The sequence below is a fragment of the Canis aureus genome, chromosome 10, assembly GCF_053574225.1.
Source record: "Canis aureus isolate CA01 chromosome 10, VMU_Caureus_v.1.0, whole genome shotgun sequence".
NCBI classification, from domain to species: Eukaryota; Metazoa; Chordata; class Mammalia; order Carnivora; family Canidae; genus Canis; species Canis aureus.
Window position 1 is genome coordinate 70,626,176 of NC_135620.1, and position 27,583 is coordinate 70,653,758.

General features: G+C 46.9%; 1 protein-coding gene across 1 annotated transcript; it reads left to right on the forward strand.

Annotated features, from left to right (window-relative positions):
• Window positions 1-14,789: 14,789 nt before the first annotated feature.
• On the forward strand, window positions 14,790-24,255 carry ATP6V1G1 (ATPase H+ transporting V1 subunit G1). Its single transcript, XM_077913058.1, has 3 exons — window positions 14,790-14,971; window positions 18,991-19,091; window positions 22,441-24,255. The coding sequence occupies exons 1-3, from the start codon at window positions 14,890-14,892 to the stop codon at window positions 22,612-22,614; spliced, it is 357 nt and encodes a 118-aa protein (XP_077769184.1). The 5' UTR covers window positions 14,790-14,889; the 3' UTR covers window positions 22,615-24,255.
• Window positions 24,256-27,583: the final 3,328 nt, after the last annotated feature.

Here is a 27,583-nt window from a genome sequence, read left to right on the forward strand (position 1 = left end):
TAGGAAGAAGGAACCAAAAATTGGGAAGAGACTGGGGTCTTGAAGGATTTCCTGGACCTCTGACCTACCCTGGATTCTCAGATTCCTTGTCTTATTAGGCACAGAAGTAAGTGTCTGCTTTATTTAAGCCACTGGTGGATGGGTTTTCTGCTAGTTGTAGCCAAAAAGCATTCCTAAAGGCTGAAAGTGAAGCCCTGAAACCTTAGGTCTCTATTAGGGGCATGAACCTGGTTTACCACCAGGGCTCAGAGAAGGAGGTGATCTACTCTAGCTGGTGGTGAAGGAGAGATCGAGAAAGGCTCCAAGTAGGTAATACTGTTGGACCAGGCCAATAAGATTGCCTCTTCCTTCTCTTTTATTAGATTAGATTGAAATCCCCAGTGCCCAACACAGGCCCATACTTGATAAATATTTGTTGAATGAACACACAACTGTGTCTCTGAATGAATGGCTATTCCTTTTTTTTTTTTTTTTGGCTATTCTATTTTGAATGCAGGACCCCAGTGCCCAGTGACGTCTCACCTAATATTTCTTGAAGGCTTCTGTGGAGTCGCACAGGTGCTTACGAACAGAGGCCTGGGTAGCCTCAGCTCTCTTCCTTGTGAGCAGCAGGACTCTGGCAGATGTGTTAACCACGTCACTTGCTGTGATAGTAGATTCAGGTCCTCCTCAGAGCGTGCATGTCCCCACAAATATTACTGAGAAAAGATGAAATTGATTCACACCCTCCCCAAAAGATAGAAGAAAGGGGCAGAGGGAGGTGGAGGTGGTTGGCCTTATAGATAGCGTAGCATTCAGGCAGGGAGACTCTCTGTTCCTCCCGAAGACTAAGACAAGCACAGGGCACTGGCACCCTGTTGCACAGTTAGACAGCTCTTTAGCCAGCTGGTTTGCAAAACTTCTCATCTACTACCTGAGGAGGGGAAAAGAAAATTGTTAAGTGATGTAGAGTCAGGGGTGATCAGATAGAGAGGGTGCCAGAAATGTGATCCTGAGACCCTTCTTCCTAGGAACTAAAAGAAGATGGGGTCCACCCTTTGGTGTGAAACACAGTGAATGGCGCCCAAGGAAGTGTGCAACATGGCAGCCCTGATGTGTATGGGGGTGGGGGCAGGGGGGCGGGTGGCCCAGGATCACTGCTGCTCTTGTGGAGGAGGGGGAAGGACGATTTTCGGTTTGGTGTCTGCCACTCAGGTCTGTCCCAAACCATTTGTCTGGGACTTTAGGTCTTCTAGAGGGACCTAGAATGAACACTTGAAATGGCTGTCTCTCATTCTCTGACAGCAACAGGGTGTCCAACATTTCAATCTCATCCTGACATAAACCACCCCGAGCTAGAGACTCCATTGGTTTCGGTGTTCGGGCCCATGAGACTGAACCAGGCTAAAGTCCGGGGGCCCCAGGCTACCCCCACTTTTGTCTGGCTTGGCTATGGATTCAGGGGCTCTCTCTTACGGACTCTCCCCCTTCAGGGTTGCTAATTTGCTAAGAATAACTCACAGAACTCAGGAAACTGCTATATTTACTATTATTACTGTTTATCATAAAGGACACAAAGAAACAGCCAGATGAAGAGGTAGATGAGTGAAGTTCTGAAGGATCCAGTGTGCAGGGGCCTCTGTCCCCAAGGAGATGGGGTGTGTCACCCTCCTGGCACTTAGATATGTTTACTAACCCAGAAGCTCCCAAATCTCAGGGTTTTGGAGTTTTGGTGGAAGTTCCACCTTGTAGGCATGATGGTTAATCATTGGTTATTGATGTTTGAACGTAATAGAAAGACCCTCTTCCTTTCTCAGAGGGAGGGTTCCAACGGGTGGGTTCCCAGGCTGAAAGTTGCAACCCTATAATCACAGGGTTGGTTTCTCTGGGGACCAGTCTCCCTCCGGAAGCTCTCTAGGGGCCCACCAAAGAATCATCTTATTAGCATAAACTCAGGTATGGTTGAAAAGGGGTCATTGCGCATAATAAAAGATGCAAAAAAAAAGAAAAAGAAGAAGAAGAAGAAGATGCTCCTAATCACTCAGGAAATTGCAAGGGGTTTAGGATGTCTATGTCAGACACCAGGGACAAAGACCACACATATTTCTCATTGCACCACAGTTTCACCAAATATTTATTAGGGAGTCTCAATTCTTTGGAAAATAAATAGGGTGAGTGGAACCCTTTTGGGAATAAAAGGGATCACGTTAACCAGGACTATCCTGGGTACACTGGGATGTGTGGTTACCTTAATACAGAGACAGCTTTATTTCTTTGAATAGGTGTTTCAACTATTGCATACCTCTCCCTCCCTCCCCCTCTCTTCCTTTCCCATTGAGTCATGGTCCCATGATTTCACTGTGGTGAGATTCTCAATTTTGCCTTCTTTTTAGGTCAAAGCCATTCATGGCACACTGGACTCTGAAAGTGCAGGGACCCTGGATCCAGGTGCAACCTGGATGGGGCTGGGGCAGTTGGAGCTGACCCATGCCTTGAGCCATGAGCGATTAATAAACATCATGTTTTTAGGAACAGTTTGAGAAGAAAAGGAATTAACTCTATGAGGTTTCGAAGCGCTTCATTAGGTTATTAGTAGGGTCTCATTTTGGTGTTTAAGATACGATCTTGTTCATTTAATTAACTCACTCCAATTCCAAATGCAATTAAAATTCTCCTCCTGCTTTTTCACATGTGGGTTCAGGAACTCCCTCTGAGCAGAGCCATGGGGTCAGCAGGCAGAGCAAGCCCTGGATCTCAGCCCCCACCCGACCCAACTATCTTGAGACATGAAACCTTTATGGCCTTGTGGAGTGTTGTGCCACAGAGAACGTGGGAGACCCGCGTCCCCTCGAATGTGCTTCATTCACTTAAGAGCATTGCTCTGGGGTGCTTGCTGTCCTAGGAAGCTCCTTGGACCCATAGTCAATACAGTCAGTTTTGCTATGATATGACGTGAGCTCCTGAAAATCATCGTGCTATGAAAAACTGCAATTATAAACCACAGGGCTGATGGGGGAAATGGGTTTAGGGCACAACATTCAAAAACTTTTTCAGTGACACACACACACACAAAAAAAAAAAAAAAAAGAGAGAGAGAAAGAAAGAAAGAAAGAAAGAAAGAAAGAAAGAAAGAAAGAAAAGAAGGCACCTAATAAAAATGATGTCACAATCTTGCACGTATTAAATGGTTTAGAAATACATAAACACCGCAGTACACATGGCCCCTTACCTTGAGAAAGACCGGAAACTTGCTTATACAAGTGGGGAAAGGCTACAGCTTGTGGGTTATGGTGGTGTGGTGGTGGGAGGGGGGGTGCTGGTTATCTGAGACAGAGCTGTAACCTCAGATTGGGGGGAAGAACTCAGGCAGCTGATGACGTTTGAGGTGTATGTATGTGTGTTTTGTGTAATCCTACTGACAATGTGAAACTTAACTGGAGTCCTATGATCCTGGAAAACAGGGAAGTCTAGAGAACTCCTTCTCCTTTCCGTGTTCCAGAAATAGCTTCCTGCAGAGAACCATACTTCCCATGTGATTTAGATAAGGCTCACAGATGACCCCTTGGTAACCTATGGTAAGGCCAGACACAGACACTCCAAATTCCCTTTTTTCACCTTTTAGGTGATTAGCTGAGTTGTTTTGTCTCAGTGATCTGTTGGAACACAGTGCTTGTTAACCAACCTTTGGTTAAGCTTTCTCTCCTTTCCCCAGGTCCCTGAGCTTGGTTGGCCCACCCTCAACCTGAGCCAGCATACTGCCCCTCCTTAGGGTCCTCCTGAGGGTAGGCTGACGTCCTCTGAGCTACTCTGTTCGATCATGCCTGCCTTCCATCCTTCTCTCCAAGCTTGGTTCCTTCGGGCCTCGATTACTTCTCTCCAAAAAAGAAAAGATCCGTTTCCTTAATCTTTGAAAGGCTTGCAGGTCTCACAGCGGGAGTGTCCTCCCTAACGCGATTGTCTGATTGTCTCTCCACCTCCCTTGCAAAAACCTTTCAAATAAAGTGTCTCCTTGTCTTGGTCTGGATTTGGGGTTTTATTTGTTACCACAAAGTTGGTTCAGGAGTTTGCAGAGCTCTGCTTTCACCTAGCGCTCCTTGGGGATGAAATAAACATTTGTATTATGCTCAAATTATTCTCCGAATTGTCCGTGGCATTGGGACAAATTCACATTTCAAAACAAATGTTAAATCTGAACCGACTACGGATGTCTGGCCCCGACATATTCCAAAGCTCAGCAGTGGATGCAGCTTATTCATATGCTGGGGTCCTAGTTATGTGATGGTCTTTTAAACTTAGGGAAAGATTCTGGTAATATTTTAGATTCTTTGAAAAACCCATGATATTTCCATTATCTCCCAGCCTTATCTTTATCTTCAGGTAAAGCCTCTTTTCACAAGACTTCCTCCTAGAATCGACCTCATAGTCATAGCCATAAAAATCACAGAATTTCAAGGTGAGAAGGGATTTAAAGATCACTTGGTCCAATGCCTTCATCTTATGAAGAAGGAAAATGATGCTGTGGACGGTGAGCTCCTTGGGTCAGGTCCGAGGCCAGTTTCACAGCTGAGACCCTCCCGCTTCGCTCAGGACTTGCTACGATCCGGAACTCAAGAGGAACTGAAATGAATTATAAACCTGAAGGGAAGGAGGGTGGAGTGAAAGGCATCAAGGCCGGCAGCCAGCTTGGGGGTCTCTTGAATCACACCAACTGGCCAAAGGCTGCTTTTCCTTCTAAAACCACCCAACAACTGTTCTCATTCCTGCCCTCTCGATGTTCCCTGAACCATCTAAGATATAGAGGTGGCTCTGTGCTCAGGGAAGACTAAATCAAGCCTTTTCTATTTTTCCTATTTGACTGTTTTTGCCCATATCACAGGAGATGATGCGGATTATAAATGGCCAGACTGCATACTCTTAAAATGTGACTCCTCTGGGAGTTTTTAATCTATCCAGGACACAGACAAGCACAGCAGGGAAAAGTGAAAATATCTCAGCTTCATTAAAGGAAATTTATGAGCTTGTCTGGGGTCTCCATGGTGACCGGGAGACAGGAACTATTTGTAGATGCCAGTACCTGTAGAAGATCTCAGGTAAGGGGCGATGCTATGTTTACTGACAATAAACTACTGTACCAGCTTGCTTAGCATCCGTTTAGCTAACCCTTACAAAACCTGCAAGGAGGTTAGTATTGTCCCATTTAGAACTAAGGTAACTGAGGCTCAGAGGGTCTAGGCAATTTGCTGAAGACCACACAGAACGGATCTGAACTTGAGACTGTCCGACCCTGACATCTATGGGAATCGGACTTCTTGGAACTGTGAGGATCACCATGCTTTGACTCGGGTGATGGAAGTTGGCATAAAGCTGCACAGAGAGGGCACCCGGGTGGCTCAGTGGTTGAGCGTCTGCCTTCGGCTCAGGTTGTGATCCCAGGGTCCTGGAATTGAGTCTTGCATCGGGCTCCCCGCATGGAGCCTGCTTCTCCCTCTGTGTCTCTGCCTCTTTCTCTGTGTCTCTCATGAATAAACAAATAAAATCCTAAAACAAAACAAAACAAAACAAAAACAAAAACAAAAAAACTGCAGAGAGACATGCACATACCCAGGAAAGTGCATCCCTCAGGATGGCAAAGCTGTCATTGGCCTCCTTCAGGATGCCACGGGCCACCAATTCCCAGGATCCAGCTCATCTGCTGCTGTCTCCTTTTTCCTCCTTTAGTTTCTTCTCTGCTCCTTGGGAAAAAGAATCAGGTGGCCTTGCTTAATCATAACCCTGTACAGAATGGAGCTCTGGGCCAAGGGTGGGGGTGGCTGTCTTAGATCAAGGCTGAATCTTTGTCTAATCAGTTGAAACCGATGGTGAGTGTGGGTCCTCTGAAGCAGAGAATTGAGCACAAGATTTCACTGGGAAGGTGCAGGGCGGACTGGTAAGGGAGTATAAAAATGGCCCAAGGAAGGGGAGGTATATTATCGAGCTAGCTACTGCAGTGGGAGGCTGGAGTTAATTCCCTAGGGAAAACCCGACACAAAACATCTGCCTCCGAATTATTCCACTCAAAGGTCAAGGGAATAGAGGTATTAATTCATCAACTCCCCAGCGTCACTGGGTCAGGGCTGCTCCCCCAGGGATGTCAGTTCCTGGCCACTTTCAGCTGACTCTGTACCTGGGAAGAACTACCCTCTTCATTTGTAGAAAATAAAAGGCTTCAGGCTGAGAGGTGCAGATACAGACCCCTGGAAGTGGGCAAGAGGCCGCTAGAAGTTCGCAGGTAGCTGGCGGGGGCAACGACAGCATCTGCTACACCAGGGTTGCAGGGTTACATGAGCAAAAGCATGATGGCCTGTGTGCGAGGATTTGCCTCTGGCCACTTGGCTCCTAAGTGAGCTGCGAGCGTGGCAGGCATTGAAGGTGATCTAGGTTCTTCTGTAGACAATGACCTCTCCTTCCAGAAGACTAAACTGTCTTCCAACATAGTCCATAAAAACAGGATAACATTTCATGCATTATCTCCTTGACCGCTCAACCCCAGCCCTGCAACATTCCTGTAGGACAGCGTATTAGTTTTATTTCACAGAAGAGAAAACCAACCCTAAGAAAACAGAATAATGCCTATTTGAGATAATAATGCCTATCTGAGGATATCATTTTCCTTTTTTTTAAAAAAAATATTTTATTTATTTGAGAGACAGAGAGAGAGAGAGCGAGAGCAGGAGCAGGGGGATAGTCAGAGGGAGAAGCAGATTCCCCACTGAGTAGGGAGCCTGACACGAAGCTTTTTTTTTTTTTTTAATATTTTTATTTTTTAAGTTTTAAAATTTGTTATTGGGGTTCAATTTGACAACATATAGCGTAACAGTGCTCATCCCGCTAAGTGCCCCCCTCATTGCCCATCACCCAGTCACCCCAACCCCCCACCCACTTCCCCTTCTACTACCCCTTGTTCATTTCCCAGAGTTGGGTGTCTCTCATGTTTTGTCACCCTCACTGATATTTTCACTCATTTTCTCTCCTTTCCCTTTATTCCCTTTCACTAATTTTTATATTCTCCAAATGAATGAGACCATATAACGTTTGTCCTTTTCCGATTGACTTACTTTACTCAGCATAATACCCTCCAGTTCCATCCACGTCGAAGCAAATGGTGGGTATTTGAAGCTTGATCCTCAGATCCTGAGATCATGACTTGAGCCGAAGGCAGGTGCTTAACTGACTGAGCCACCCAGGCGCCCCTTGAGGATATCATGTTCAAAAGGTTGTCCTAAGGGCTTAATGAAAATTGTGGTGATGACAATTTTTTAAAAGATTTTATTTATTTATTCATAGACACACACAGAGAGAGGCAGAGACACAGACAGAGGGAGAAGCAGGCTCCACGCAGGGAGCCCAACGTGGGACTCGATCCCGGGTCTCCAGGATCACACCCCAGGCTGCAGGCGGCGCCAAACCGCTGCGCCACCGGGGCTGCCCTGGTCACTTTTTTTAAAACTTAAGATTAGAGTTTTATTACAGCAAAAAATCAGAACCAGCCAAAATAAAGGTACACAGGTCTGGAAGGGGTCCAAATGCAGTTCTTGTTGTCTTCTCCAGGTAGACTCGTGGATGGTGTTACCTCCTTTACAGGCAACACTCAGTGTATTGCCAACCAGGGAAGTTCATCCAAACTTAAGTATCCAAAGTTTTTATTGGGCTTTCATCACGTAGGCATGATTGGCTGAATTCTTGGCCATATGGTTGAACTCAGTTTCCAGCCCCCTCTGCTTCAGGGAGATGAGGCTGGTATCCTTTAGGCTACCTTTAAGTTTGTGCTAATGACAGGTGTCACGGAGCTGCACTGTTTCTGCCACTGTCATTGTCCTAGAGATCCAGGAGGATGTGAGGGTCCAGGGCTGTCCCACCCAGCCAGGTGTGCAACACACAGCTCAAGCATGTGTCTCATGCACTCACCAACTGGGGCCATATAAGAGCATCCTCTTCTATATCCCTCAGTGTCCTCCCCTGGAGCCAGGAGTTCTAAATTCCACTGGTGCCAGTTTCCAAATCCTGATTTGGTTCTAAACACCAATCCCATCTTCAGTTTTCACCTTGTGTCTGGTGATGACAATTTACTTACAAGGTAATTGTATATTGCTCCTGGCAGGTTTATTCATCCCACCACCAAGCGCCTCGCAAAGTGCTTTGCACATGGGAGATGCTCAACGAATGGTGTGTTTAACTGAATTAAATCCATCCTGGCTGCAGTGTACATAAGGGTACCTAAGATCATAGTTTCCAAACAGAGAAGTTCTGATTTATGAATGTTTATCAGGAGGATCTTGTCAGAGACAAAATGCACAGGGGAATTAAGAAGATATTTTGCTCGAGCCATCACAGCAGAGAGAGCCATCCAGGTGTGAAGATCAAAGTGTCCTAGCAGGGTGGCTTTAGAGTTAGAGGGAGGAGTCGACAAGTTATAGGAAGGGCGACGAAGAGCTAGGATGGTTTTGCAATCAGGGGAAGTCTCACCCAGCTGAACAGGAAGTGTTTATCTTTATGTCTGGCTGGTTTTGGAGGGGACAAACAATTCTAATCTTAATCACTGGTGAGACAGAGAATGGGAAGTGGGAGGGTCGTCTGTGTTCGGTTTTGTCACAGGTAAATGAGGGAGTCATCTGGAAGTTTGTGGTAGTCATGACAACCAGTGTACAGGGAGTCTTATCTAAATTATATGGGGAAGAGTGGTTCTTTTGGGTAAGTCATGTCTAGGAACACACAGGATGGGGCGGGGTGGATTTTGGAAAACAAAGGTTAGGGAGATTTCTGAACTGCTGCTGTCTTCCAGGATCACAGGATTCAGAGAAAGTTTAACATCGTCGATTTCACACACGCACACAAAACACCAAAACTTAAACTACATTTAATTACATAGCATGCCTCATTTATCTAAAAAATAAAAACGGGGGCGCCCGGCTGGTGTAGTGGGTGTGGAGCATGTGACTCTTGATGTCAGGGTTGTGTGAGCCTCACGTTGGGCGTGGGGATTACTTAGAAACAAAACCTTCAAAATAAATAAGTAAATAAATAAAAAACAAAAACTACTCGCACATAGTACACATAGATGCAGCAAGAACAATCTTTTCCAAAGACAAAAGCTTCCCTGTCCCCTCTGCTGGCTTCCCATTGCTTTTGAGATAAAGATCCAAGTCCTGAGCAAGGCCTCTACATCCCACCTGATCCAGCCCCCAGGTGCCCCTCTGACCTCACCTCAGAGCTTCTACCTTTCGCCTGTGCATTCCAGCCTTCATTGCTCTTTCTAGAATGTTCCATGCACTCTTTTGCCTGAAAACTGTTGTCCAAGTTGTGTTCTCTGCCTCGAAGGCTCTCCATCCTTCCTGACCTCAACCCCACCCCTGTATAGACACTTCAAGCTTGTCTGGTTACATAATCCTCTTCAGTATGGATCAGGTTCCTTAGTTAAAACCCCCCAGGGATGCCTCGACCACCAGAAGTTTATCAACCACTTTGAAGTGATTTCTCTTCATTTGAATGTCTTCTGGAATATGTAAAAAGTGATAAATAACTGTATCTTCCATGATATATATATATATATAGTAAGAACTTCCCTAACCATACATATGTCTTTGATGTATTTTCCCCTCAAGATGATCAGCTATGTGTTTGACAAGTGACTGTTACATAAATCTGTAATCTGTTGAAATTTGGGGTTATCAGCATTATAATAGAAATTGTTTCACAACGCGACATGTGAAGCACTATTAAATTTTGAGTAAACAAGTGTTCTGCAACGACTGTAATGAATGGCTAATTTACTCTTTTTCCTAAAAATGAAAATCCACGGGGATCAAAATTCTTTTCCTCTCAGGCAGCACCCGTAGAAACACAACGTGAGCCGCATGTGTAATATTAAATTTTCCTATTGGCAAATTTTGAAAAAAGGTAAAACACGAGATGGAATTCAAATTTTTTTTTAATTTTTTAATTTTTAATTGTAGGGATATGTACGTAACACAGAACGTACCATCCTAGCCATTCTCAAGCATACAGCTCAGTAGCGGGGAGCCCCCCCCCCCCCCCCCCCCCCCCCCCCCCCCCCGGCAGTGCTATCAATCTCCAGAACGTTTCCATTTTGCAAAACCAAAGCTCTCTACCCATCAAATAACTCCCTGTCCCCGCCTCCCCTGGCCTCTGGCAGCCACCGATCTACTTTCTGTCTGTAGGAGGTTGACTAAGGACCTCAGATAAGTGGAACTACACAGCATTTGTCTTTTTTACGGACTTATTTCACTTAATCATGTCCTCAAGCTTCATCCTTGCTGCAGCAGGTGGTAGCATTTCCTTCCTCTGTAAGGCTCAATAACATTCCACTGTACGGTTTGTTTATCTGCTCAGGGCCCCTTGGGTTGCTTCCACATTTTGGCTATTATGAATAGGACTGCGATAAACGAGGATGTACAAATATTTCTTCAAGACCCTGCCTTTGATTCCTGTGGGATATATATATCCAGAAATAGAATTGCTGGATCATTTGATAATTTCACTTTTCATTTTTTTTTTGACAAGCTGCTACACTGCTTTCCACAGTAGCTGCACCATTTTATATTCCCACCAACACCCCACAAAGGCTCTCATTTCTTCTCATCCTTGCTAACGCTCATTTTTTATAACAGCCATCCTAATGGGTATGAGGTGGTGAAATTAATTTTAAGAAGACATTTTATTTATCCCAGTCTATCTAAAATACCAAGCCTACTTATAATCAATAAAAAATAATGAGATATTTTACATTTTGGTGGTACAAAGTCTTTGAAATCTGTTATATATTTTATACTGAGGGCACGTTTCAAGGAAGACTAGCCACATTGCAGGCACCTGGTGGCTCAGTGGTTGAGTGTCTGCCTTCGGCTCAGGGCATGATCCCGGGGACCTGGGATCGAGTCCTGCATCGGGCTCCTTGCAAGGAGCCTGCTTCTCCCTCTGCCTGTGTCTCTGCCTCTCTCTCTCTCTCTGTGTGACTATTGTAAATAAATAAAAATTAAAAAAAATAAAAAATAAATAAATGAATGATCCCTATTAACATCTCTTTGCTTGTGACTTTGTTCAGACTCATTTGTAATTAATTTCTAGGAATAATTTGCGATGCTTTGTCCCTTGATCCACTTTCCAGACATGCTTCTCAGCCCCAGGAAAGCACGGGAATAAATGTTACCCAGGCAGATCCTAGATCTGTGTCTGTGAAGAGATGGAAATAGCAAGTAAATGCTATTGTAAGGGAGGAAAAATTTCTTTCTTCTGCCCAACATAGATTTTTGGCTGGGTCTTTATAATAAAAGACAGATTTACAAAAGAAAAGCATCCAAATTTAAGGTATGTTTTATATGGCATGGGAGCCTTCATAAGGAAATGAAGACCAGAGGAAGTGCTTAAACCTGAGTGTTCTATTACTGAGTTGGATGAAGAGTGCAAAGTTGTGGAAAATGTGTTAGGATAAAAGGGGTTATGAGCCAAGAGTAGGGAACTGGAGGAAATTTAGCATGGCCTGTTTGTCCTGATTCCTTTTAAGGCCTCTTGATGTCCTGGAGATAAGGATGTTCCTTTCCTTATAGGGATATAGGGAAGGCATTTCTTACATGGGGTCTCATGACCTGCTTCAAGGGAGGGTCAAAGAGTCCTTCCTGCACTTGCTCATTCTCAAATTCTTTCAGTTTAAAATATTCAATATGTCAAGATGCCATATTTTGGGTTGGCATGTCCTGAACCCCATCACTGTCACAGCAACACGCAGATAACTGGGTTCACTGGAGTATAAATATTCTCTCACACCAGTAAGATTTGAGAACGTAATCTTCGTCTTTTTAGAATTATTTCAGTATAAGTCAAGGAAGAGTAAGGGCTATTAATCACCAGCATTCCGATGTGGAAAATGTATATGCAGAGGCCAGGAAGCCGTCTCATAACAGGAACCTAGGTGGGGCTGGGGCATTTAGTTCCTTTTTGAGTTTCCTATGGGGCAAGTCAGGCCCCCACTTTGGATTTTGTTACAGGACTACTATTTGGTCACATGGAGCCTCTGAATGAATTAGAGAAAGGTGCTCCCTGTGGGTAGAGTAGTGGAGCAACGGCTGGATTTTAGTCTCACTGTCTTGTGCAGTGAACAACCTGTTCAACTGTAAGCTCTGGCCCTGCAAAGTCTCTCTAGAGCCGTGACTTTGTCTTAGACAAACCTCCATTAACTAAGTTCGCTAGGTTGATAGATAAAAGGCCCACTGATTATTTTTCTTTGAGAAGCCACTATCACAGGGATTCAGATACCTATGTCCTTAGTAGTGAGTACTTTCAAAGCCAGTTACATGTATTAACTAATTTAACCTTCACGATTACCCTATGATACTGCCATCAACTCCATTTTGAACATATGAGGAGTCTGAGGTTCACAGACGTGAGGTAGTCTGCTCAAGGTCACCCAGCAAGTAAAGGACAGACAGATTTGAACCCAGCTGTCTAGTTTCCTCAGGCAAAGCAATGAGAGGCCCCACCTCCCTTGGTCGTTGCTGAGCTGGGACCTGTGAAGGTCATTATTGGCTCTTCACCTTGTTTCTGGCTTGTGTTTGAACAGCCACACATCAGAATGGGCAGTCTTTCCTTAGATGTGCTAATACTTTCACTCATCAGGGGTACAAAGTCTGGGATCCACTCTGTAACCTTCAGACAACTTTGTGAATCTTTGCTCTGGACTGCAGGCTCAGGACTTCAAGGCTTCCCTTGGAGGGCAGTTGCTTCACCCTCATTTCTTAGTTATTTCGGGACATCTCCCCAGAGGACCCAAGTTCTGACAACCAACACCCACTCAGATAACCAGAAAATACCAACCAGTCTGAACATTTCAGAGGGCGGATTGTGCAGTGTTGCTCTATACACTGAAATTTTGAAACGTTGCAAGCAAAATAAATAAAATAAAAAAAAAAGAGAAAAAAATCTGGAATGTGTAGGTATTTTGATGCTTTCAGGAAGCTGTTTGTTAGAGGAACCCTAGTGTGTGAAGGCTTTTGTTAAGTCCCAGAGGACCAGGTTTGTAAATCAAACAATTACCCTCTAGCCAGATAAAAACAACAGCTTCCATTTCCTGGCATTTACTACAGACTAGAAACCGTGCAAGTGCAAGGGCTTCACATCCTCCTCCTCCTCCTCCTCTCTCTCTCTCTCTCTCTCTTTGTAGGAGTTTTATTGTGACATAACTCACATACCGTCCCATCCACCCTTTTGAAGCAGGCAGTTTGGCATTTTAAGTATATTCATTCACAAGACGTGCAACTGTCACCACTATCTGTCACATTTCCGTGATCCCAACAAAGAAGCCCAGTTAGCCGTCACTCCTCCTTCCCTCTCCTGACTAGCCACTAACCCACTTTTGTTTTCATGGCTTGGCCTGTTCTGAACATTTCACGTAAGTGAAGCTGCACGTGTGGCCTTTTGTGCCTGCATCTTTTCACTTAGCATAAGGTTAACCAAGGTCCATCCAGGTTGCCGCCTGTATCGATCACACACTTCACTCCTCTTTAGGATCAAACAATATTCCACTGTGCGCATGTGCTACATTTTTTGTCTATCAACTCATTTTGTTTATCTACTCATTTTGTTTATCAGCTGATAGGCCTGTGGGTTATTTCCACTTTTCGGCTACCATCACCTCCTAATCCTCTTGCCACTCTTAGAAGTATGTGTTGTCCTCTGTGGACTGGATGAAGCACACTTTCTTAGAACACTGAAAAATGACAAATCTTCCCAGGAATTGGTTGACGGGACTTAACAGTCCCAGGGACCAGTCAAGCACTGCTCCCTTCATCAGAAAAGAACAGGTGTTCTGGATTTTAGCTCTTTTCCCAACCCCAGGTCTGACTTCAATCAAACGAACATGTCCTGAGTCATGAATCCAGCTCCTCTTTGAGTACAGAGAGATATTCCTGTCGGAAAGTTCTGGCATCCCTTTGTTCCCGGTGCTCGGCGGACTCCGGGGGACCATCTGGTCCTTCCCCAGCCCCCAAGAGGCTCCCCACTTGCACAAGAGCGCATGGATCAGATGCTCCGCTTTGCAAGCCTGGCTCGGTTCCAGGACCCCATCCGACAGAGCGGGGGGGGGGGGGGGGGTGACGGGCAAGTTGCAGACCCTCGCGGGGACTCAGCTTGGTTATCGGGGACCCGAGGGCGCAGCGTGGCTCCAGAGCTGCTTCCTGGGGAAGGCCTGGGGAGGCCTTCGGACACCTCCCCGCGCCCCTCTGGCCAACGTGCTCTGCATTTCCCCTTCATTCCTTCATCAGTCTATCCCTTCCTATCGATTTTGATTGTCTTCCGTGCGCGTGTGCACCCGCCGTGCGCGGTACCGGGGACCCCGCCGCCTGCTCCGCCCTCGGAGCCCCCCGGGGCCCGGGCCGCAGCGGGAAAGCGGCGCAGAGAAGGGAGAGCATCCTCCCCGGGGCCCCCGGGCTCCGCCGCCCACGCCGAGCCGCGCTCTGCCCCCGGGCCCGGGAAGATTTTCCTGACGTCCGTCCCCCGGCAAGCGCCGACGGAAAACTGCAGCGCGGGGAGAGCGAGCGAGGCGCGGGGGCACTAGAGGGGAGCGGTCCGCGCCCCGGGCACCTGCGGAGCGGGGGAGGGGAGGGCGCCGGCGGGTCCTGCGCAGGCGCAGCCGCGCCCCCCGCGCTCCTGGCCCCGCCCCGCCCCTTCCCGCTCCAGTCCCCGCGCCCGAGCGCAATCAGCTGACGCGGCGCCGCGGCCGTCACGTGACGGTGGGCGGGGCGTCGGCGCAGCGCGCAGGCGCAGACCCCAGCGGCTGGGTCAGCTGACCCGAGGGAGCCGCTCGAGCCGACTTAGGCCGCTTCGCTGGGCCCCGGAGCGTCCGCCGCCGCCGCCGCCGCCGCCATGGCCAGCCAGTCGCAGGGCATCCAGCAGCTGCTGCAGGCCGAGAAGCGCGCCGCCGAGAAGGTGTCGGAGGCCCGCAAGCGTGAGCTTTGGGGCGTGGGACGGGCAGCCGGCGGGGCGCGGGGTGCAGGGGACGCGGCCGGGCCGCGGGAGGCGGAGGCGGCGGACGAGGCCCGGAAGGCGGGCGGGGGGGCGGGGAGGGGGCTCGGCGCCGTCGGTCCCCGGGGCCTGCGGGGGGCCTGCGGGGGCCTGGGCGGGCCTGGGCGCGCGGGAGGGGGCTGCTCCGGCGCAGCGCGTCGGCCCCGCCCCCGTCACTCGCTGCTCGGGCCCGCGGTTTCATTGTGCGCGGCTGCGGGGCCTAGAAACCGCCCCCCGCGCGCCTGCGGGGCCTAGAAACCGCCCCCCGCGCGGCTGCGGGGCCTAGAAACCGCCCCCCGCGCGGCTGCGGGGCCTAGAAACCGCCCCCCCGCGCGCCTGCGGGGCCTAGAAAACGCCCCCCGCGCGCCTGCGGGGCCTAGAAACCGCCCTCCGCGCTGTTGTTCGGCCTAGAAACCGCCCTCTTCGCGGTTGCTCGGCCCAGAAACCGCCCTCTTCGCGGCTGCGGGGCCCAGAAACCGCCCTCTTCGCTGTTGTTCGGCCTAGAAACCGTCCTCTTCGCGGTGGCGGGGCCTAGAAACCGCCCTCTTTGCCGTCTTCTCTCCCTCGCGGTGTTTAGCCAGTCGCCCAGGTGTTTATGGCTGTTCGCTCCCCCACCCCCCCTCCATCCCGACACCTAGCATCTTAGGCCGGGACACTAGGTTTTCTGAGGCTCAGGTACCAGCCTAATTTGGTAACCCCCTCCCCCCCCCCCCCCCCCCCCCCGTGGTTACTATGTGCCAGAGGCCTTGCCCGGTGCACCAGCGTTTCCATCATCACGGTATTCGGAGTCCCGGTGAAGGGAGCAGAGAGTGGGCCGGGTAGTGGCAGGTGAGACAGGGTTAGAGTTGAGAAGTGGAAGGTTGCTCAGGGACTTCGCAGGTGGATCTAACCATCTAACCGGGACTGGTGAGGGAAGAAGGCCGCTGCCGCCTCCCAAGTCCAAGTGTGTTCTCCTCGCTGGAGTCCGAGCCCTCCCTGGGGTGCGAATAGGACTTCCCCACGGCCTTAAGGAGACTCAACAAATGTTGAGGGCCTGCAGAGTAAATAAAGCCCAGGTTCCTTGATAGGGGGGGGGGGGGGGGCAGCAGCGTTTTTGGATCAGGAGCTAGCTTTCTTCCCTTCTCCCTCTCAGGTTCTCTCCTCCAGGCATCCTGAACCACCCCCCGAAGCCTTATTTCACCTGCAAGCCTTTGCACAGCTCTTCTCTGCTTGGAGGTGCTTCTTCTTAGTTTCCACTCTTTCTCTGACACTTATGAGTCCTTCAGATCTCAGAATGTAGGCAGCAGTTCTTCCAGGAAGCCTTCCCTGCTTTGTCCTCTGCTCCAGCTAGGCCAGGAGCCCTTCCTAAGAGCTTATTCCTGTCTTCGCGGTGCAATGCCTTGTTTCTTTAGGTGGCTCAGTCGCTAGACCAAGCTCTTGGATTACAGGGACTGTGTGTCATTTAAGGGTACGTATTTGTTTCCCCACCTGGTGAGGTAGGTCTTCGTGTCCCTGTTATACAGTTGGGTGACGCGAGGCGTGAGAAATGGTTTGACCCTGCCCTGGGAAGCAGCCTAGAGGCCTCTTTTCCCTTGCAAGGATAACATAGCAAGATCTGTTACTGTTAGTAATTCCTTGGTGTTTCTCCCATTACAAGACTTAGGATTTTATCCCATAGCCAAGTAGATTTCCAGCATGGCTCTTGTACTTTATGGATTAGGGGCCGTGTGAGGCTCTGTGCTTCAGAGGAAAAGTTTTCTTTGAGGGAGCTGGGGGTGGGAACAAGCCTTTTATTCTTGCTCTGGTCACTGGAAAGTTCTGTGTTTTTCACAGAATATTTCTCATCACGCCCTTGATAAGCTATTTCCAGAATGAGTTCTCAGAGTGTGTCCTGTGATGGCTCCTTAGTAACAGAAGTTGTGTCTGTGGGGAGGCATGTGAGATGATTCAGGGGAGGGGCAGGAACAAATACTGGGAATATAGGAAGAAAAATTGAGTGCCCTGAAGGTAGGGGTCACGTTTTACGCTTCTCTTTATCTCTTCAAGCTTGGTGCAGGATCTTGTGTGTCTCAGATAGCTTTTTGATATTTACTGAATGAGTTTGTTTTAAAGGAGTAAGTTTATGGCTAGAATACATCTCAGAATTTGTAGTAATTAGGAACAGAAGTATTGACAAGAGCTGTAATTTTTTTTAAGCTTTTTTTTTTTAATTTTTATTTATTAATGATAGAGAGAGAGAGAGAGAGAGGCAGAGACATAGGCAGAGGGAGAAGCAGGCTCCATGCACCAGGGGCCCGATGTGTGGGATTCGATCCTGGATCTCCAGGATCACGCCCTGGGCCAAAGGCAGGCGCTAAACAGCTGCGCCACCCAGGGATCCCAAGAGCTGTAATTTGAAAAGAATCATTGCCTTACTTGATCAGTAATTGTGGTTGACTTGCCCAGTTAGGAATTGGGAAGAGGAAGTGTGTGCACGATGTGACAAAACTTCAGTTTTTCATGAAATCCGTGCTTTGGGCCATAAAACTTAATTGGGTTATAGTTTATTTCATTGGAGTAGAAACAAAATGCTGGCTCCCTCAAAAATAAGGTTTAAAAGAAATATGATTTCCTTTTCAAATATTTAGTTTTGGTTTTCAGAGAAGCCCATCAGAATTGAACTTTGAAGGTATGATGGGCAGAGCATGATTTTATCTTAATTCAGAGAGCTGTGGGAATTGAGAGTGACAAAAAGAGTGGTATTGTGTAATTATGTGGAGGTAGCATAATGTTTGAGCCATAAACGTTATTTGTAGATTGTTGGTTTGGAAAAGATCTTCGGCTCTGAAATACGGCTTTGAATGTAGCCGATGAGGAGGATGGCACGTGGAGGAAATGGGAATTTGGCTCACGTGGACGGCAGTGGGCCCTAAATAATACCGGAGTAAACCTACACTTGCAGAGATAGTCTCTGGGTGCTTAGATCTGTTGATTGTTGTACCAGAAACATCAAGGGGTGTTGATGTCATGGGGTCATTATACATCCAAAATCCTGTTCTTCATTAGGAGACAGAAGGTTTAATTCAGTTTCATTCATGCCTGTGGGTTGAGTGGGATTTGGGAAGTTATATACATTGATGTCTAACAAAGCTTGCGTTTAGATGTAGGAGGTCTTTGCTCTAAATTCAATAAATGCTCAGGTTGATCGTCTTAAGTTCTCCTCCCCTCTCCCCCCCAACTAATTTGGGTATCTGAGAAGTTTGATCAGCGAGTTTGATCACATATTCAAAACAAAGAATATGTGCTGGTTGGTCTTGTGGCATATTTTCATACAGGCTCCCATGGCATCTAGAGAATTTTCTCAACTGTGTGTTTATTTTCTTCAAGAAACCAGAGCACCTGTGTCTCCTCCCTTCTTAGATGCTTGTGCAGTCTTAACTATCCAGTTCTTCCCATTCAGGATTCCTTTCCAGAATCCCTTTCATCACTCATTTTCTTGTGCACAGGCATGGTTTTTAGTTTCCAATATTACATCATCTGTTTCATCAGTTACATTTTAGGTTGATGTCCCTTGGGAGCATATTAGTCTTGCTCAGCGTCTCAGCAGAGCTCTGGTTGTCATCAGCAAGCTACTTAGGTGTTTACTTGTTGGGAAGAGGAGGAGTTCCCCCAGATGGCTAATGTCACCCATTTTATGTTGGTTCTTAATAGTGGAGATGGAGAGAATATTCTGACACATTCCAGAATTTTTCCCATCATTTACAGTATCATTTGGGAAGACTGTCCTTTTGACCTAGTCACTTCCTAGTTAAGTATAGCCTGAAGGAGGCAGGAACCTGTACCGGCAGTTAGCCCTGTATTCCCTCTTTCCCATGCATGTCTCTTGGGACTGCACCTTAAAATTTTTTTCCTTGTTTACTGTTAGAATTTACCATCTCAGTCTCTCCTTCCTCTTCTGCTTGTCTTTTAACCACTTCTTGATGTAGCTTTTTCCTTTGAAAACAGGAAAGAACCGGAGGCTGAAGCAGGCCAAAGAAGAAGCTCAGGCTGAAATTGAACAATACCGTCTGCAAAGAGAGAAGGAGTTCAAGGCCAAGGAAGCTGCGGTGGGCCTGGTTTATTTTCATTATTGCTTTAATTCCTGAGGCTTTCCTCTTCTCCCCTTTTCCCCAGGGTCTCAAAATATCCAGCACAGCTTGGAGATTGTGATTCTGAAATTTGAAATTTGAAAATTTGGCTATTGCATGTCCAGGCTGAGTCTCCTAGGTGATCAGCTTTTAACTAACTTTGAGTGTTAGTGTTCACTTAGTCATTTCACAAATATCTATTGAACATGTTAATCTGTGCTAGATGCTAGGGGATCAGCTGTGAACAGAGATAGACAGTCCCTGTCTCGTGGAGCTTATAGTCTGATGGTCAGTATAGTCTGACTCAATAACAAAGTACAGGTCATGCAAACCTACAGCTGTGAGAAGGGCTGTGGTGGTCATAAACATCAGCCAGCTGGAGCCCACTCCAGTGTAGTCGAGACACTCAGCAACAGGGTAGGCTGGGCTACGAAGCAGAAGATGCATGCAATAACAGTACAACAACAGATCATGAAACGGAAAATTCTGGAAAGGGGGAGGATGGTGGAGGGCTTCACAGAGAAAAACTGTCAGGACTCTAGGATACAAGTAATTGGTTTTACTGTTCAAACCAATTCAAACAGGTTTTAAGCAAAGTGAAGTTTATTGGTGTACATAATTAAAAACTCAGGTGAAAGGCTAACTTTATTTTGATCCAAGAGCTTAATCTCTCAGGACATTATTTCCATCTTTCAACTCGGCCCATGTCTTTGTGGGCTTCATTCTCAAGTCTACCTTGTGACCTTCACTGGTTCCAGGCACACACCCTCTCAGGCCCAAGTCCAGTGATTAAAGCCACATGCCTCTCTCATTGCAGTAAGTAGCACAAGTGTCTTTCCTCTTTGCACTGGACTGTTTCAGTGCTATTAAGACTTCAGATGTCTCTGACTCGAACTGGGGCAGAGCTGTAAACTGCCAGACTGCCCACAAGACAGTGTAGAAGTACTCTTGTCAGGGCAGCTGCCGCCTCTAATTTGTACATAGATGCTTCAGTTGCTTCTGGAGACAGGATCAGTGCTGTGATGCAAGCATGAGCTCTGAGGTTTCCTAGCATGTTCATTGTAATCCCTTCAGCTTTGAGACAACTTACTGAGGCCGGGCATATAGTTTATATTCATAGAATGGAGGTACTGTCCCCTTTTCTCCTCCCTCCTTCCCCCCAAGGACTGGGTTATGGACCTTTTAAAAATAAGAGCAACTGAGCTAACTAACAGGAAATGCCCCTCTGTTCCACCAATATGAGCAGTTACAGTAACAATAAAGGATGAAGAGTCCTAAGTTTGAACTCGGGAAACTATATGTACACTTTGAGCCTTTTTTTTTTTTTTTTTTTTTTTTTAAGATTTTATTTCATGAGAGACACAGAGAGAGGCAGAGACTTAGGCAGAGAGAGAAGCCGGCTCCATGCAGGGAGCCCAATGTGGGACTTAATCCTGGGATTCCAGGATCACACCTTGGGCTGAAGGCAGGCACTCAACCTCTGAGCTACCCAGGCGTCCCTCACATTGAGCTCTTTTAGCCTTGGTTTTCTCATCTGTGAAAACGGGAGTGATGGCCTCCTTACAGGTTATGGAGGACTAGGTGACGTGAGAGAATGCTTTCACCTTGTGCACTAGAGAGCATGTACAGCTTGGAAGGGACATAGTTGTTAATACATATGGAAAGAGGCAAGAGCAGCTCAGAAGATAGGGTCAAACACAAAAAAGTTTCATCTTCAAGAACCTGATGGGAGACTTCCCTAAGCTACTTCCTCAAGCTCTGGGACGAGCCCTCCCCACCCCCGTTCCTGCCAGAGGATTCCTCCTCCGCTCTCTGTGTGTAAACTGCATGTAGGCACTGGCTCTCCTGTGTGTCTGCCCATGCAGGGGAACACAGTGCTCTGGGCTTCCTCCGGGAACCCCTCACTCCATCCCTCCCTGTGCAGCCTCAACAACGTTTGCACATTCCCTGCCTGAGGCCCAAGCCGCTCCCTCTTGGTGCCCCGGGGCTGCTGTTCCCTGGACAGGGCCCTCATCTCTGTTCTGCCTCTGGCTGGGTTGCCTTCCTGGGCCTGCTAAGTTCTGACAGTGCCTGACCCTCCGAGGGTCTCCAAGAAAAGTATTCTTACAACTTCTCCCTTTCTTGTTGACTTGTTAATAAAGGGCTTATAGAAGAAGAAGAAGAACCTGATCAAGGTCTCATTCTAACCAAGTAGGCATACCCATGATGGAAAGCTGACTATACGGTGAAGACTAAAGTATATATGTCAGTATCTATCAAAATTGTGAATGGAGATTGAAAGAATAAGACGTGAATATGGCAAAAAATTCAAGCAGTAAAATAGGCAACGATGAAGTTAGTCTCCCTCCCACCCAGACCTGCAGTCCTCCTCAGAAATAGTCACTTATTAATAATTTCTTGCATATTCTTCTAGAGTATTTACGTTTTTTTTTTTTTTTTTTAAAGATTTTATTTATTTATTCATGAGACACACACAGAGAGAGAGAGAGAGAGGCAGAGATACAGGCAGAGGGAGAAGCAGGCTCCATGCAGGGAGCCTGATATGGGACTTGATCCCGGGACTCGAGGATCATGCCCTGCGCCGAAGGCAGGTGCTAAACCGCTGAGCCACCCAGGGATTCCCGAGTATTTATATTTGAAAGAATAGATGTCATGTATACATAATACTGGTGAATCCAGTGCTGAATATAAGAGCTAGAATGTTAACTAGTAATGTTGAAACTGTTTCTTCAAAATTGCATCCCCTCCCACCCTTATTTTTTTAAGAGGTGTTCTTTTTTTAATAACCTCATTTATCTCTCCCTTTTAAAACGACCCAAACACATTTACCAACCATACTGACACCATTTTATATCTTGCTTTTTCCCCGTTAAACTGCATATTTTACAGTTCGTTCTGTCTTGCAGCACACATCTACTTTATTTTTCTTTATAGCTGAGAATGTTCTCTGGAATAGGTACCCCATGATTTGTTTAACCAGTCCTCAGTTATTGGATCTTTAGGTTCATTCCAGTCTTTGGTTAGGGCTATACGATTGACATAGAATGAATATATTGCTCTCTGGGGTGATTTCTGAGTAGGGGAAATGTGCAGTTTACTTTTGATCGATGTTTGAAGGTTGGCCACCAGAGTGATTGCATCAGTTTTTGCTCCCATTAACTGGGAACGCCACCTTCCCACATGCTCTTCAGTCACAAGGTTACGTTGCCTGTTGCTGATGATTTGTATTCACTGATGAGACTGGGTTTTTCCAGAACTAAGGAAGTTGGACCAGCCTGAGTGTCGACCTGACCTTCCCTATGTGTCCTTACCCCTCCCCTGACTCCAGGCTCTGGGATCCCATGGCAGCTGCAGCACTGAAGTGGAGAAGGAGACCCAGGAGAAGATGACCATCCTCCAGACCTACTTCCAGCAGAACAGGGATGAAGTCCTGGATAACCTCTTGGCTTTTGTCTGTGACATCCGGCCAGAAATCCATGAAAACTACCGCATCAATGGATAGGAGAGGAAGAAGTAGCTCTGTGAGCAGATTGGCATTTTATATGCCTTCCTGGAATATGAAGCTTCAGCACAGCTTGAGTTACATCCTTGTGAAAAGGCATTAAATTATTTCTGTATATTATAGTGTAGGTCCCTTCACTTTTTGGAGAATAGCAAATCAAGCTTCTTTGTACAAACGTAGAGCTTATCCAAAGATTTTCTCCTTTTACCTCATTATTTCTTAGAAATTTAATGTGCATACGTTCTGTTTTCCTATGCCTTTTAGCTCAAGCAACATATATATCGGTACTTTTTCTTTCTTAGATGTAGTTAAAATAATTTTTTTTTTTTTTTGTTTAAAAGAAAGAAAGGGATTAAATATTTTTTTCCCTAAAGCTTTCTTGAAGGTCAGGGGCTTTATCTATGAAAAAGTAGTAAATAGTTAATTGTAACTTGTGTGAAGCCGCAGCCAGCCTTAAAATAGTCCTTTCTGGCTAAGGGGCAGAACAGCAAATACTAGTATAATTGTTTGGGCTGCTTTTATTTTCTCTTAATCAAAATTATTAGATGATAGAATTCAAGAACTTGTTACATGTTATTACTTGGTGTACTGATAATCATTTAAAAGTAAAGACTTTGGCATGCAATCCCCTCCCGCCCCCCCTTCATCCTTTTTGATGATGCAGAGTACACTTTGACCTAGATGTTCTGCAGAATTTCACGTAGGAAATTAAATTAGCAGATGTATCACGTACACATTTGCATGCATACTCAGAAAATATTTTTCGTATTTATCTTAGCAGGAAGGAAATCACTTGTGATTTCGCCCAACATCCGGTTCGAAAAACAGCATCAGACTAGTAAGTCTGCAGTTTGCCTCTTCTCTAGAGCACGCTGGACTAGTGCAGCCTTGGGCCAGTTACCAAGCAGATTTCCTCCCTGGCGGGCTAAATGATATGTGTAATACCTATAGGAGCTTCACACTAGCTCTGTAAGAGTTAAATGCTCTGTGACTCTCTGTTAGCTGAAAGTCTTTGGCTGCAAAATAATTTCTAGTAGACATAGAGTTGAGAGAGAACGTGAATGGGATTTCCTTGCTTGTTCTGAAATAGCATGAGAGCAGTAGATGCCCTTATAGGAATCACATTTTATGAGACTCACGATGGGTTGCTTGCAGGCCATGTTCGTTACTAGTTACTATTCCGTTTTATAGTGCGATTCCTCATAGGAGTTTTCTAGATGAGCTTTTCCAGTTTTTACTGTTCAAGCACTCCAGTCAAGCTTTTCACTCCACTGAAACCACATGTCAAGGTCAGCAGTGATGAGCAGATTGAGAGGTCCAGTTTTCTTCCTACTGGACTTTCAGTCCTGTTGGACAGGGTTGACTAGTTCTTCTTGAACTCACTTTGTTAGCTTTGTTCTGCAGGGATGTGCTACTTTGCTCCTCCGTCTCTTGCTTTAGTTCTGATTCTTTTTTCCAGGGATTTGTTCTTAGACGTCTCTACACTCATTTCCTTGTTGAAACCCACCTTCTTTTCATGGCTTTAAATATTTGTGCTGAAGATCCAAAATTTATATCTAGCCTCTCTCTCCTGAACTCTAGAGTTGTCAATTGCTTATTTGCTATTTTGATTTGGATATCTAATAAACATCTCCATCTTAACATGGTTCCACACTGTACCCAGTTTTGTTAGGACTTTACTCCTGATGCACCAAACCCCACCTCTGTCTACTGTAAATACAGATTTCTCAAACTGGAGGACCATGAAGAAGCAAAACCCACATTCACCAGTTGAGAACCAGTATCTAACCTGTTGGCCACCAACATTTTCATCCTGGGTTAGTAGGGTTGTACGTACTTATGCTTCTGCTGACTCTTCCTTCAGGCCAACCAGCTGAATGTTGGTAGAGCTAAAGTACTTAAAAAATGTGATCTAGGGTCAATTGAGAGGAAAGATAACATCTGAACAGAGCTTGGTGATCTGGGAGAGAGGAACTGAAGTGGTCTGAAGAGTGAATGGAATGTAGAGTGAGTGGAGAAACTTGGCTGGGAATGGGGGGGAAGGGGAAGAGTGGCAGTGGTGGCTGATGGAGGGCATGGTTTAAGGGAGGTGAGAAGAACATGCTTGAGGCTGGTAGGGAAGGGAATAGAGGGAGTGAGATCCCCAGGGGTATGGAGGCTGTAGAAGAGCACAGATGGGGGGACTAGCTCTAGCCTTCCAGCTTGACGGTACTCAGGGAAAATGGGTGCTTGGGTGCTAGTAGGCCAGATGAATCAATTGCTGGGAGTGGGGCCAGGACTTGGGTTTTAAGAGCTCCCTTTTATTGTGGCCTGACATGATAAACTAGCATCTGTTTGGTTCTTTGACCACTAAGGCAGATAATGGTTCTGACATGGGATGAACTAATGACCTCCAAGATACACATATATGTAGAACAGTGTGTGATTTGTTCCCACTGAGCATAAAAAAGGATATTCACATGCCTCTACCTGTATTTGCAGAAGGTACTAGAAGGTAGAAGAACATGGCACTAAGATTTCATCTCAGAAGAGAGGGTCTGGGCTGCCGTGGGAGGCTTCTTTTTGTGTTGTTCATTTACAAGGCCATTCAGCAGTGTCCTTGGCCTCTACTCATTGGACACCTGTACTGTCCCTTCAGTTGTGACAACCAGAAATCCCTCCATTGTCAGATGTCCCCTGGGGGCCCAAACCACCCCCAGTTAAGAACCACTGTCCTGTAGCAGCAACAGAATTCTCAAAAACAAAGTACCACATGTGATTCCTGGAACATACCAGGTGCTCAGCAAATGTTTCCTGATTTTCTAAAACATGCTTTTCCTTTCCCCCTCCTAATCATCCTTGATTTATACGTCTAATACTAGCTGTTATTTGTCAGGGCAGGATACACTGAGACCTCGGCTTCATAAAGGTTTATTTCTTATGATGTCGGATACAGGTTTAGTCACCACAGGGCAGCTGTTCTCCCTGCAGTCATTCAGTGACTCAGTTTACTTCCCCTTTGCTTCACTACCATCTTAGCACGTGGTTTCCACGATTGCAGAGGCAGGGGAAGGAAAAGTTGGCAAACATGCACCACCAGCTCTTACATGCTTCACTCCTGAAAGGACACGTGACCCCTGTTCTCAGCCCACCGACCAGCGTGGGTTGCATGAGCCAGCCTAACTGCAAGGAGCCTAAGACAGGAGAGCCCAGGCATGCTTGGATATTCGGTTAGTAAAAAATGTCCGCTGGAGTTGTTCACAGCTTCCTTCATGCTGGCTGCTGTTCTGAGGGCTTCTGCATCGACATTAGCTAATCTAGGCTATGAGGCAGTGAGGGTGCGAGGATGAGCGGTGCAGGAGCCAAGACAGGGACTGGCAGTATAGCTTAGCATCTGTGCTTAACCACTGTGTGTGCTCAGCACCGAGCAGATGTGTCTCCCCTTTTATGCTTCTCACCTATGTGATTCTTTTCACTTTACATCTCTCGCATCCTAGATTAATTGCTCCTCTGGGCAATTTCTCCTTTTAAATTTTATTTTAAGTGGGCTCCCTGCCCAGCACGGGTCTTGGAATCATGACCCCGAGATTAAGAGTCGCATGCTCTACCAACTGAGCCAGCCAAGCGCCCCTCCTCCGGGCAATTGGATGTCCTGTGAACCGCTGTCTAGAAAGAAGGATGCCCTCACTATTGCCCATTACAAGCACGGAAACTCTTTGGCCATTCTTTTTTTTTTTTTTTTTTTTTAAGTTTTTATTTATTTATGATAGTCACAGAGAGAGAGAGAGGCAGAGACATAGGCAGAGGGAGAGGCAGGCTCCATGCACCGGGAGCCCGGTGTGGGATTCGACCCCGGGTCTCCAGGATCGCGCCCTGGGCCAAAGGCAGGTGCCAAACTGCTGCGCCACCCAGGGATCCCCTCTTTGGCCATTCTATTTGGTGCCATAACTCAGACCCACTGAAGTTGTCCTTGACAGAAGGCATAAAATGGCTTCTAGCAAGTCAGACCTTGTGTGTAATCCCTACAAACTTCCTCAGGACATACCTTCCCGCTTTATAGGTGGGGAAAAAACCCCGTGAGTTTCTGAAAGGTGAGGCAGTTTGTCGGAGGCCATACGAGGAATCACCGTGTTCCAGGCACCTGTGTGAACCCGAGGGCCCTGCAGTTCAGGTGTGTGATGCCACTTCATGGATGGGGAAGCTGAGGCCTGGTGAGGCTTACAGAATGCTCCTGGTCACAGAGTAAGGAAGTGACCGTGGGCGTCCAGTCCAGTCGGGTCAGTCTGACGGCTGCAAGGGAAAACCTACCTGCAGGCTTTCCCGAGGCCTGTGGTGGGTGGAGTACTCCCTAACTAAAGCTTCAAAGCCTGTAGCTAAGGTTCTTGGCACACGTGGTCTTCCTGCCAGGAGGCTGGCGGTACCAGGAGTCGAGGGAAGCTGCTCGGTGAGGGGGACCTGTTCCAATGAGTCTGACACGCTCGTCTCTCACCTTGCGCACGTCTTTCCTTCAGGGGCAATCCGGCAGACCTCCGAGTGTTGTTCTCCTGTCAACTAGCTCCTACCACTTCGGTGGCTCCAAAATTACCGGAAGCGCTTCCATATAGGCAGGCAGCTTGGGTTTTGCTCCTTCCACTCCCCTTCCCCTGCGTAGGCTGCTCTGAGAGGCAGGAGAGGCACCATCTTTACTGAAAGATTTGGCCAGTAGTTCTGTGGGAGGAAGCCGCCGGATCATGTCAACATCTATCATCTCTGGCTTTTTTTTTTTTTTTTTAAGATTTTATTTATTCATGAGACACACACAGAGAGGCAGAGACACAGGCAGAGGGAGAAGAAGGGAGAAGCAGGCTCCACGCAGGGAGCCCGACGTGGGACTCGATCCCGGGTCTCCAGGATCACGCCCTGGGCTGAAGGAGCCCTAAACTGCTGAGCCACGCGGGCTGCCCTTATCTCTGGCTTTTGAAGAACTTCTGGGTCAGATGCTAATTCAAGG

What these genes read in the sequence shown, in the direction of transcription:
- ATP6V1G1 (XM_077913058.1), top strand. Translation starts at nt 14,890, where the DNA reads ATGGCCAGCCAGTCGCAGGGCATCCAGCAGCTGCTGCAGGCCGAGAAG. An exon ending in GGTGTCGGAGGCCCGCAAGC is followed by an intron (nt 14,972 to 18,990) that starts GTGAGCTTTGGG and finishes CTTTGAAAACAG; the next exon opens with GAAAGAACCGGAGGCTGAAG. An exon ending in TCAAGGCCAAGGAAGCTGCG is followed by an intron (nt 19,092 to 22,440) that starts GTGGGCCTGGTT and finishes CCCTGACTCCAG; the next exon opens with GCTCTGGGATCCCATGGCAG.